Source organism: Neolamprologus brichardi, chromosome 7 (assembly GCF_056152115.1).
Source record: "Neolamprologus brichardi isolate AB-2024 chromosome 7, ASM5615211v1, whole genome shotgun sequence".
Classification (NCBI taxonomy): Eukaryota; Metazoa; Chordata; class Actinopteri; order Cichliformes; family Cichlidae; genus Neolamprologus; species Neolamprologus brichardi.
In genome coordinates, this window is record NC_142110.1 from 33,579,599 (window position 1) to 33,592,582 (window position 12,984).

General features: G+C 38.7%; 1 protein-coding gene across 11 annotated transcripts in view; it reads left to right on the top strand.

Annotated features, from left to right (window-relative positions):
* Positions 1-12,984, top strand: part of cacna1bb (calcium voltage-gated channel subunit alpha1 Bb) — a 213,504-nt gene that overhangs the window by 108,281 nt on the left and 92,239 nt on the right. For 8 of the 11 annotated variants that reach the window (XM_087843518.1, XM_087843517.1, XM_006803498.2 and 5 more), the window contains exons 6-8: positions 6,542-6,645; positions 9,134-9,249; positions 9,351-9,440. In XM_087843518.1, the coding sequence (XP_087699644.1) occupies positions 6,542-6,645; positions 9,134-9,249; positions 9,351-9,440 (310 nt within the window). The remainder of the gene's footprint in view (positions 1-6,541; positions 6,646-9,133; positions 9,250-9,350; positions 9,441-12,984) is intronic. The other 3 variants (XM_006803503.2, XM_087843512.1, XM_087843514.1) reach the window with 1 other exon arrangement.

A 12,984-nucleotide genomic window follows, 5' to 3' on the forward strand; every position in this document is an offset into this window, starting at 1 on the left:
TTGGTTTAATGACACCACTCGGGCTGTGAGAATCCCTCGCTCTGCTGTTTTTGACCAGTTTGAGCCTCTTTGTTATTTTGAGGATGTGGTTGGCCATCTGAGGCCCTCCAGTTCTCCAAATGATCCTGTCTATCCTTAAGGTTTTAAAGAGAGTTTGCCAAACATAGGGCAGTCCATGCCTAAAACCCACTGACACTTATTTTTGTCAGACTACAAGCATCAAGCTGTTCTTAATGGATTACTTACACCCTCACCAGGTCTGCTTGTTTGAGGCACTGGTGTTCGTAGGTTCCATTGGCAATTACTTGAATGGAGTGGCTGAGTGTGTGCCAGCAGAACTTTACATTTTTCCCTCTAATTTGCCCTGCTTAGCAAATCTTGCTTTCAATATAGATGGAAGCACAGATGTGCCTCACAGTGCCAGAGGCTGCTTGTTGATATATAGAATAGTGAGTGGATCACACCCTCCATCCAGAAGTGATAAAGGATAAACTGATGTGATGGATGTCTTTCTAGGATGCCCAGGGGCTTTAACAGGTCTTTTCTTTCCTTTAGCAGCGGTATTGATTTCACCTTGGCTGTCTATCTGTCTGTACATACGGGATGTTTTTATGCCTTTGTCATTATGACAAAATGTGCCCACAACTACAATGGGATTCAACACAAAGACTATTTTGAGCACTTTTAGAGGTGTTGTGTTTGTTTCACAGAGACAGTATGAATGTGATAGTGTTACAACTGTCTAAGTCACAGGCACACAACTTTACAGGTGTTTAGTTGAGATCAGATTCATGTTCAAAAATGATCCATGAGTACTGCATGAAGAATGGGTGTAGATGTAGTGGAAGCAAGGAGCTATTGCTTTGTAGCACATTTTTTATTTTTGGATTTATTTGTAATTCTCTCTTTACGATCTAAAATATATAATATTTATCAACCATTAAAGCCTAGCTGGTAATATTTACAAATATTTACATGGCGTGTTATCATGGAGCAAAATCTACTGTCTACTGTACCAATGCAGGTCAGCATCACATAGATGCAATATGCTGTCATTAAGCTTTATAGATGAATGATTGATACCAGTAGAGTCCAGTAGATAGAAAGGTGTCCGCCTGTCTCTCTTCAGCTGCTTATCTGATTTCGGGTCCCTCTTAACAGCCACTTCCTCCATCCCTTCTGACCTATTACATTCTGTGCTAGATTAACCCGTCAATATGGTCATTTAGTTCCTTAGTGAAAAAGATGGTTTTCTTTCTTCTTTCTGTCAGAACCACAACAGATAGTAGAAAAACAAAAGAAATGCCCACATCGTTGTGATTACACTGAGGTTAATGCAGCAGAATAATTTCACCCTATTTTTCAGTGATTTTTATATTTAAAATAATAAAATAGCAACTGATAAGATACTTAATTCTGGAGTCCTGAATATCCTCACATGTAGCTAAAATCAGCTGACTATGTACTCGGTTTGTTCAGATGGTTAAATCTGAGAAATCCAGCAGCTCTTAGGCTTTCACCTCAGAGACCTTACTGTATGTCAGTATCTGGGAAAAAGGAAAAAAAAAAAGATTTGCACAAGCTCAACTGAATTCAGCTCATCTCTCCAAGCTGCCAGCTGAGAATCAAGAGAAAAGTCTTACCTACTCACCTGCTGACTCTGGGAGTGAACGCTGATGCAAGAGACTGCACTACCTAACAAGGTCTCCCAGGTTCTCCTGAGAGATAAATACTAAGACATGTAATGCTACTACTGTCAATATAAAATAAATAAAAAACAGCATGTTTTCAAGAAAATAAAAAAGATTTTGTTGCATAATATTAATGGGAAAACCTGAAGTCTGCATGTGATGCCTTACTAGGTCAGACCTGGTAACATTTCTATCATTTTTAGTGATTCTAAATACACACACATTTCTCATTACGAGATAGACACAGTTATAACTCTCTCCTACATCTGGAGGTGTTCTAATGCACTAAATAGAGATAACATGGGAAAAGACACACACACACCCACAAAGGCAAAAGGCAATCTGAGTGGACCAAGGGACGCTGCATCCTCCCTGGCTAACAATAATGAGCATACTCTGGTTTGTCCGCCTTTCTGACTCTGATCATCTGTAAACTGAAATTCATGTTTTATTCAGTATGGCCAAAAGCTAGTGATTGACCCAAAAAAATAATTAGGAAAGTTTTTACTGAAGAGACAGAGCAAGGGAGCCAAGGGGTTTTACACAACCAGAGGTCGTCTATTTGTTTTTTTTAAACAGTGAAGTCGCCCCCTGGTGATCACTAAAAAGAATGGACATTTAGGGTTTTTCTACATTGCTACCACTTTTAAGATGTAGAAGCTATTTCCATCTTGTGTTTTATCTATTACACCCACACTAGTCCATAAAGATCACAGGCACTGGCAGGCACAGTTTGTGTGCCCTTAGTTGCCAGAGTCACTCTCATGTTCATGTGTTATTTGTTTTTTTCTGAAAACTGCAGAAAGTCCAGCCCAGCAGAAGCTCCAGTAAAAATACATGATGGGGATGCAGTGAGAGCACTGTTGGGTAATGAAAAATGAAACAACCTGTCATGATCCTGGGTCTTTTGACCCATCGTTTTAAGTTTGAGTTCATTTGTTCATTAGATTTCCCTTGTGTATCCAACCCCTGTTAAGTCTCCCTTGTCCTTCACGTGTCTGTGTTTCTTATGTTGTCATGTTTGCGTTTCATTATGTTTCCCATTTTATTTTGAAAGAGGTCCTGTGTTCCTGCATTTTGTTTTACTCTTCCCTTGTGGCGTTGTTATGTTCATGTTGTGTCTACTGTGCCTTTCTGTTCCATGTTTCAGGTCCCTATGTTCTGTCTCCCCAGTCTGTTAAGTTTACATGTCTTGAGTTCAGTCAGTGTGTTTCCTGTTTTACTTTCACAGTCTGTCCTATGTTAATGTTTCTAGTTTTGCTTCCCTTTTCTCGTCCTGCCTAATTACTCCCATCTGTGCTCTCCTCCTGTGGCTCATTCCCCCTCGTTATCCCTCAGTGTTTTTAAGCCCTGTGTTTCTCTTTGTCAGTGTTGCGCCCTCCCTCATAGCTGTGTGATTTTTCCCTGTGGCTCCTTGTGCTTTAGTTTTCCCAGTTTAGTTTTGTATTGTTTTTCGTGTCCCACTCCACGCCAGCAATAAAGCTATGTTTTTTGAGTTTACTTTTTGTCTCTGCGAGTTTGCGTTTGGGTCCTACTCTTGCCTGCACACAGCCATATTGTGACACAACCAATGTGGTGACCATAAACCTCAGACTTCTCTGGAATCATCACAAATATTTCATATGTTTAGTTTCACTCAGTCACATTAGTCTACATTTGCACATCTATTATAATCTTCTTTTGAAGTTCCCACGTCAGATCTTTAACATCTTTTGCCCAGTTTAACCACTCTCCAAACCCCTGCCTTTTCTTCTCTCTCACTGTCTCCAAACGTGCCATCCCCCTCTTCTCTTCCTTTGTCTTTGGCCAACACTACAACAGTTTCTACTGGTACCCTGTTGACTGGAGGCAGTCATTAATGATCCAAGCCCAGATTTATCCAGTATTACCAATGAGCCGCACATTCAATTTGCAAAGAATTTACGCCAAGTTCACAATTTTACACCTGCCAGATTGAATTATAAAACACAACTTTTTGGTAAAGTGATGAAAAGAGAGTTTGTGGCAGTTTAGAGTTTTTTGAGTCGTAACTGTAATCAGAGTTTTTAGAAGACACTCTGTAACTGCCACGGTAATAAAACTGACCTAAGTGCATCATATTATGTATCACAAGCCTGCAATATACTACTACGGGTGAGCAATACATCAAAATGAAGGCTGAGTTTAAAGATTGGTGTGGTGTCAATCAAGATGACCTCTAAATGTTTGAACCTTCTTTTACTTGCAATATTTGGCTGGTTAGGTTAAAAAAAAAAAAGGAGGTAAATTCCGAAACCTATTACTTCATGCTTCACTGAACTCAACTGATTTGAGTAGAAGAGAAAACATGAAAGGAAAATCTTGTAAGGTTTATACTGAGAGAATTTAACTAAAGGTGGAGGGAAAAGAGATGCAGAGAAAGACATGAAGATTGAGTGATAAGATGATGAGACGGTGATGAAATGCTGGAAATGCTGTAAAAGATACGATGCCGTGCAAAGCAGCGAAGCTTCCCTCAGCCATTTATCCTGGTGTGTGGGCGGCTGCTTCTCTGACAGCCGAGACAGAGGGTGTGCTTCTGTACATTTGTGTGCGTTCTTCTCACATTCTCGAGTGCATAATATACATCTCCTGCCTGCTGATTCAGCCGCCCCGAACCTCCCATCACAATTACAGCCAGTGTGTGGCAGCGCCGCGACACTGACGTCTGCAAAAAGTCACCGGCCTTAACAGAGCCCATCAGTCGGCAGGTCTGTCCCGAGCTAACAGGCCGCTGTGTGGGTGCTGACTCCCAGAATCGCCTTTGGGGAAAGTAACATGACTATTATCCCCATTGTAGCTAAGTCACTGTGAAGTACAGTGTCATTTTGGGACATAACCAGTGTAATAAAAAATCCAGCTACACATAGCTGATGTATTGGAACCCTGTAAGCCTCAGAAAATGGGGGAGAAAAAGCCTTACAGCTTACATGAGGCAACATTATAATTCAGTAGGAATCATATTTTAGCTACCTGATGATTCAGTATTTCCTTCTCATTCATCATTCATCTTAATAATCTTTTCATCTGGTTTTTGTGTTGCATGTCTTGAAACTGAACCAAACCATAAATATAAACTTCGCAAATCCAAAACAAATACCTTAAAAATGCTAAAATAATGGTTTATCATCTAATCTTAGCTGTTGAGACAAACTCATTTTACTTTAGAAACAGTAAAGCTTTAACATGAAAATACAGATTATAGAAACTTTAATACGACTTCTGCAGCAGCCTTTTTCTATTAAAAGTAGCTTCTGATTAGTTTACTGAAAAAATATTTCATATTTGTTGTCTTTCAGAACAAACAGAAGAAACTGGAACTAAGAATTAAATTAAACTAATTACGAAACATTAAGTAAGTAAATTATAATGAAAATTTAAATGATAAAAAAACTAAGGAAATGATCTAACAATAAATGAGGAAAGTCCAAAAACTCTGCATTAATGACTGGATTAATATGAACACAGTACTTCATAATCACAGAATCCTATAGAGTAGTAAGTGTATGTGTGTGTACGTACGTACCATGTTTAGATTTTTTTGTGAGGACCAAAAGTGGGAATGCCACTATGTGGGGACCAAAAGTCCCTTATGGGAAAAAAATACCTGTCCCTGAGTTTGAAGGTTTTAGTGTCAGAGCTATAATTAGGTTAGGGTTAGGCCAAGGCATTTGTTTTTGATGGTTAGGGTTAGGGGAAGTGGCTAGGTAATGCTAGGGAAAGCATGCTAGGGATAGCATAATGTCAACTGGATGTCTCAACTAAAACATGAAAACAAGTGTGTGTCACAAATCACAGAGCAGACAGAACTAAATGACCATAAGTGTAGATCCCAATAGATCCTAATTTTTTAGCTTTTCTTTTATGTTTCATTGTGGGTCTGACCATCTGCACTAAGCACGAAACACTGAAAACACAAGTGAACATTTGAGGCTGGTATCTCAGCAGATTAATACTCGTGATTTGGATTTCAGCCGTCAGATATGCATCTAATGTTCAGGGATCTAATTATTATGTTTGTGTTGTCTGCATTTTGCACCGACCTGATATCAGTTGGTGCCGTGTGCCTTCTTGGACTGGTGATCAGTTTGTGTATTTGAAGTGAGAATATAGAGTCATTTAAATGCTCTGTTTCTCTGTTTGTGTTGGAGCAATTTATTTTTACAATACAGGTTTCTGTTTGGCATTGATAGAGGACCGAGTTATTTGCATGTGGAACATTAGCTGGGCTGTTTTGGGGGATCCCATTGATATGATAGAGTGTTGGGTTATTTTTTTTTCCCAGTGTTTTGTTTTATTTAATTGAAAAGTTGTTTTTCTGATGAGGCAAGTTGGCAAAGGTTCTTGTTCTGTCAGTCACAGTAGTGAAAAATACATTTATATTCAGAGCTGTGGATGAAAATGTGAAAATAGTTTGAAGAAAAGCAATAATACAGAACCAAGTTTATTCAAATCTTTATTCATTAACTTAGTAAAGTGTAGTTACTACCTTACACTGAGCATGCAGTTTATCCTTATAATAAGAAAATGAACAGTCAGCCCAGGTGACCTTTTGCATTTCTTTTTTCTTTGATTTTTTGTTTTATTTATGAGTTTAATTAAATGAATGAAATGAGAATTTATTTATTTGTACTCCCACTGGAAATAAAAGCTTTGCACATTTTTTTTCACAGTTTGGCGAAGACACTGAAAATGTTCTTGGAGCTTAACGTATACAAACTTTAACTTAATTTGATTTTGAGAGTGCATCTCACAACAAGGCACAGAAGAGTTAAATCTACATATACCAGTGCTAATGCTAATATTGTTTTCTGTGTTTTCTGTGTGTCCAGACCAATGACGTCGCAGGAAACACTTGGAACTGGCTTTACTTCATCCCTCTCATAATCATCGGCTCCTTCTTCATGCTTAACCTGGTGCTTGGTGTTCTTTCTGGGTAAGTCATATATTACAGGTAAACCTAAAGGGTGAACTGTAGTTATATATTCTCTTCTTTACGATCAGCATGTTGTTTGCTTTGTTTTGAAATCACCTCTGCCCCTGCTGTTTTTGTCAGGTCGCCAGTTTCTTTCACTGAATTTCAACTTCTCACAGTCTGTGTCAAAGGATGTGCCAAAATGAAAGAGTGAGACAAAAAGTCAATGAAAACTAACTTTTAATAAGTCAATGAACAAAAGAAGCAAATACTAATACAGTAGAAACCCCAACTTACGAAATTAATTAATTCCCAAGGGTCTTTCGTAAGTCGAAGCACTCATCGTGCCTTTTGAGTGAACGATAGGCTACAGGCTAATTGCTAACTGCAACAACAATACGTCGTTCAAGTGAAACAGCTAAGCGCAAGTACGAATGCCAAGGGGGTTGTCACATGATTCGGAAGGCATTGTGGGCTCAGCCAATCTAAGCCAGCGAATTTCGTTACCCGGGCATTTTGCCGTAACACGAGCAGAAATATTGCCGTTAAGTGCCTTCGTAACTTTCATTTTTCGTTAAATGGGGTATTCGTAAGTCGAGGTTCCACTGTACTTGGACAGGAAGATGTAGCACACGAGAAAATGAACACAGGGATGACAAACTGTGTGTATGAGTGTGTGTTGGGGGGCAACTAAGAACTAGAGATTGAAAACGCTAAATATAGAATTTTACCAACTGCTAAAGACTTTTAGCTTTTATTGTTTTTTAAACTTGCCCATGTGTCCCTTGTATACAGTATGTATATATTTTTGGTGTTCTTATCAAAATTTCCACTAAATAGCTTAAAATTTTGAGTTGCATATTTCAAGATTTTTTCTTATTTAGAGGTAACTTAAAATTTACATATCTCAGAACGTAAACTTTTTTCTCAGTAGTGCAAAAATAAACTTCCATACTGATGTTTGGATCCTCTCATCACATCCATATGACAGGAAATGCTGCAAGCTAATAAGCAGTAAATGGAAGTCTATGTCACTTAAGTTATGTGAATGTGTTAGTGGAAGCGTTTCTATTAGACTTCTTGAGAATATTTTATAATCTTTAAAAGGACATTAAATTAAAGCTTCTGGCTGTTTCGGTGGCCTGTATGTACAAATAAGTATTTTAGGGCCACATTGTAGCTGTTTATAGGAGCAGCAAAAAATACGATTATCTTATGGCTTGCGATAAAGTGCTAAACTGAGTGTTAATCAAGTAAATCAACAGAATATTCAGCATGCTTTTCTATCATCTACTGCTTCTCCTTTTCACTTTCTTCCTCTCATTGTCTTTCCCTGTCTTGTGTAATGAAAAGCCCGTGCTCGGTAGCTTTAATCATCCTGGTCCTCTGCACTCCTAAAGGCAACGTCTGTCCAGCTCATTGTGTCTATGGTCACAAAGAGCCCTGCCTCACCTGTCGTGACTCACGGCCTCTTGTCTTTTTAAACTCTTGATTAAAGCAAACATGTTTGATCATTAGTCTGGACGTTGTAAGGAAACGCTGCTTAAAATGAAGCTCTTGAGAAAAATGATGATCCAACAACAGCTAGCTCATATTCCTTCAGTGAAATGATCACTTTGCCCTCTCATCTTCCTGGTTTTCTTGAAACTATTAAAAACTATGAACTGTTCAGTATTCCAAATCATGTTTCCTGATGACTGTGTGCCACCAATCCATTAACTTACATTAACTATATACAAGGCATAAATAGTAAAGTAGAGGACATCAACAAGGTAACAAAATCCTTTGAGCAGGCACTTCTAATGCTGGTCAAAGGTTGTTTGTTAATCTTTTCTTATCTTATTATCGCAATAACACAAGTGAAAAGTCAGACATACTCTAGCACTACTAAGGTTGAATAACTTGAAATGATTATACTACAGAGGTTGTGAAAAAAAAAAGGATGTCATATGCATACCGCTGCTTTCAGTCTTTATGTTAAGCTAATAGCCTGCTGCTTATAGCTTCATATTAGACCTTAAGACAAGAAAGTTGTGTGCGACAACTGAAAACGAAATAAACATGCTTCCTAAAACAGAACTGAGAAAAAAATACTATATCTTACGATTCATTGTTTTCTCTACGTGAAGTGCATATGCTGCCAATAGTCCTATCTCACGGAGCCATGAAACAGCATCATGAGCTTTCTTCTCCACCCAAACATTTCATGTCTGAAAATGTTGGAAATATCTCCTGACAGAGTTATGGCTATGCCAGCAGCCTTTTTTTCCTCTTGCATATCCTCAACGGTTTCCCAGCTGTCATCTTAACTCTGACATTATTAATCCCTCTGCCCAAATTGTTTGAACCTCAACTTCATCTACAGTTTATCTGTCTCTTACGTAGATCAATATCTGCTTACATGAGCCAAACATAAAAAAAAATCTTTAAATGCAAACTACCACATGTTAAATGTTAATGCAATCTGTTCTTGCTGTGTATAAAAAAAAAAAAAAACCTGCCTCAACAGAGAATTTGCCAAAGAGCGAGAGCGTGTGGAGAAGAGACAGGAGTTTCTAAAGCTTCGCAGGCAACAGCAGATTGAGAGAGAGCTCACCGGATACTTGGAGTGGATCTGCAAAGCAGGTTAGACTCATCTTTCAAAAAGCATGGTTGTGTTTAGGGGGGGGGGAAAGAAAGGGAAAGAAATTCCCCCCTTTTTTTTCCCTTTCTGTCTTTTGCTGCAGAGGAGGTGTTGCTGGAGGAGGAGGATGAGATTGCAGAGGAGAAGTCCCCACTGGACGGTGCGTGGTACAAGAGGAAACAAAACCTTCCAGGTGAAAACAGGGCTGAGTATCTGTTGCCTGCTTTACCATGGTCCATTACCACAGGAGGCCGATGGTAAACCAGGCACAGAGAGGTATGGCTCATCGTTTCCATCTCATGACTGCTTTTGGACATCATTAAACTTGTGCACATGGATCATTTTAAAGTCATCAGTCATGGATGTGATCTGGCTCTTTTTTTCACCTGTCTACTTGTTGCTACTTGTTGGACGTTTATGATAAAAATTATTACTGTGATTAGAGAAATGTTTTGTTTTTTAAAAAAAAAAACAAACAAAAAAAACAAGCTAGCTGGCAATCCTATGGAGATGACAGGAGTCCAGGAACTTGATGCAGCAGCCAAAAAATTGTCTGGCATGTAACACTGCAGCATGTCGTTTTCACAGTTTTAGCCTTAGAAGTGCTGTTGAGCACTAAGAATGAGCACTTCAAGCAAAAGTACTGTAAACTATTCTTCAGAGATCACACCCCACCCTGAACCACTTTGAAATGACTGCACATATGATTTGAGACATGCAGTTTACACCTCATTTTATTTTATTTGTTTAACTTTAAGATGGCTGTTGTGGTCTTTTGCTTGAATGTTGTTTTCTTTTTTCTTTTCTATTACAGTCTAATCTCACAGTGTCACATATGTTTTGCTGGTAGTTATTTAGTGTTTTGTGTGTCGTGTTTTTGTGTAATGGTTGTCAGCAAACAGCTTGTAGGGGGATTAGGATCAAGTCCCGCCAGAAGTTAGCAGTGACTATTTGGATCTTTGAAAACCATGAACATGCAGAGTACACAAAGTAGTTGTGCTTGCAATTTTTAACTTTTCATGCAAAAATAATCTATGGCTAAACAGATTTTGTTGTGCAATTCTCAGATAATTAGCATATATCTAAAATCTTTAAGGTTCTTTATTTAAATTTAACCAGTCAGTCACCTCAGTATGTTTAGTCTGTTTCCAGGCTTGTGAGACATTTGCATCATAACACATCAGAGTTAAACAGTTATTATCAGTTAATATTACTGACAAACCATTAGCAGATTTATTTATTTAGCTTGCTAATTTTTGCTCTTTTGCTAATGCCAAATTAATTGCTTCACTAAATAACTATAATGCATAAATGCCTTGACCTCAAACATACTGAAAATTTGAGGACCATATTCTTAAAAACAGGAAAGAGGTGGTCAAATATCCAGCCAGAATTAAACCAGAAGCTGGTTGATGGTAGAGACATCTGACTGAAGTACAACTTGCTAAGGGACATTTAACCAAATATAAGCGGAGGTGTGCATTTGCAGTGTTGGGAAGGTTACTTTTAAAATGTATTCCACTACAGATTACAGAATACATGCCCCAAAATGTATTCTGTTACGTTACTCAATAAGAGTAACGTATTCTGAATACTTTGGATTACTTAATATATTATCATGCTGTTTACAACTACATGAATGTGATTTATTACTATTACCTAAGGTCCGTGGCTCCAAACCATAGTAAAGGGACTTTTGGCTAATACGTTGGGTTTGTGTCGGGCTCATAGCTGAAAACTAGCTTTACTTTGTTGTCTGGGTCAACTTTGCTAGCGAGAGACAGAGAGAGGCGTTGAAAGGCTGCTCCAACAGAACTTATTGTTTCAGAGGAAAACACGAACACAGTGTACAGTCGAGTCTTAATAGCTTACTTACAACTGGGCTTGTGAGGCACTCTTCTTGGCTGCAGTGGTTGTTATTATATTTACATGCTTCCAGCTCCCGTTTCTGCTCGGTGACAGCTCGTACTTTTCCACTCTCCTTTTTCTCCCTCCTCGCGCTCACAGACACATAACAGGTATGGCAGTCCATTCTCCCTGCAGCACAGACCACACTGCCCATGAGGCTACATTCTTTAGGGCTATGCCTGTAGCATTCTGCCTATTAGCTTAGCACAACAACAACCCGTCACCCTGTAGCCATGGCAACCATAACGCTGCTGCCTGGAACAACAGAACATAGCTGTCAAACAAAACCCAAACAGTCCTGACCCGGGACCAGTGTTGGTCAAGTTACTTGAAAAAAGTAATTAGTAACTAATTACTGATTACTTCCCCCAAAAAGTAATCCCGTTACTTTACTGATTACTTATTTTCAAAAGTAATTAATTACTTAGTTACTTAGTTACTTTTTAAAAACACGATTTACAACCTGAATAGGTGATAAAGTGATAGATCTTTCAGCCCAATTCTACTTTTTCTACATAATCCATCATACAAAATGTAATCAAATGGAAAAGTCCCTTTTTAAAACTTGTTTTATTAGTTTTAATCTTTTAACTTTATGCATCAAGCAAAAATTTAATTATATGCAACATTCTCTGACTGGAAGAAATTTGTTTAATATTTAAACCTATTTTCTGCACATTCCAGCACATAAAATAAAATATTTTTTGTGTTTACACTCACTCTTTCAAATAGATGCAAATAAAACACAGCAGAAAATAAATCAAGTCAAAGACTCAGCGGTCCTTTTGCTCTATTTTCACCTGTAAAGCAGGTGGGCGGAGGTTTACCTTGGTGCAGGTGTGCCGCAGCGGTCAGTGGAAGAATCCGCGAGTTTCTCTGTGACTTTCCCATTACGTCATAGCGCACTCGGCGTTTGCACGGAAGTTTAGGGGTTTTTTTCGCTGTAAAAAGAAGTTTTCTTCCCACGCACAACGGACACTAATTTTTATGTCACTTTTTATGGAATCAAACTCAAAGTAAGGTCAGTACTTCCACGCTTTAAACGCTGCACGCTCATACTCTCTCCCGCACTCGATATATTGACCCTGTGCACGAGAAAATGCTAACTTCCTGGTTTGAGACCGGATGTGGGGTTGTACATTTCCGGTAGCTTTACTTTGCGGTCAATCGCTACTGCAAAGATATACTCCAAAATTGATGTCCTAAACTCGAAAACGGAAAGATCGCGTTAAGTTACAAAGAGCAGGAGGTGGGAACACTCACCACTGTTGTGTCATAAAAATCTAATGATCAATTTTGACGTTTAAAGAGTTTAAATCGATCAGTTGTTTACATCACTCAACACAAGCAGACCTGCATTACTGCATGCAGAAGACACATCGTCCACATTCAGAAGCACATCTCTGTATAGTGACTGGTCTTATGATTTAAACAGGCAAATGTTCAGCATTCAAACTACAGGTGAAGAATAGTCAAACCAGATGTTTCCCCGTTATGTCGAGATCAGCTAGTCAAGTACACACCCGCACAGCACGTTAACAAACCATGAAAAAAGCCACACAAAAAATGAACGATTGCTGGTAACGGTTTCTATACATTAGTATTTACGAAGGGTATGTTGTGACTTACCTTCAAAATTACAGCGGTCCCTCGCTATAACGCGGTTCACCTTTCACCTCGCTGTTTCGCAGATTTTTTTAGTTTTTTGTTGCATGCTTTTTTTATGTCCTGCGTCCTGATCGCTGCAGACGATCTCCTCCGTGATGTCTCCCCTGTACAGTACAGAATCGCTGCATCGATGCTAGCAGTGTGACTCTGAAGTGCAGTGC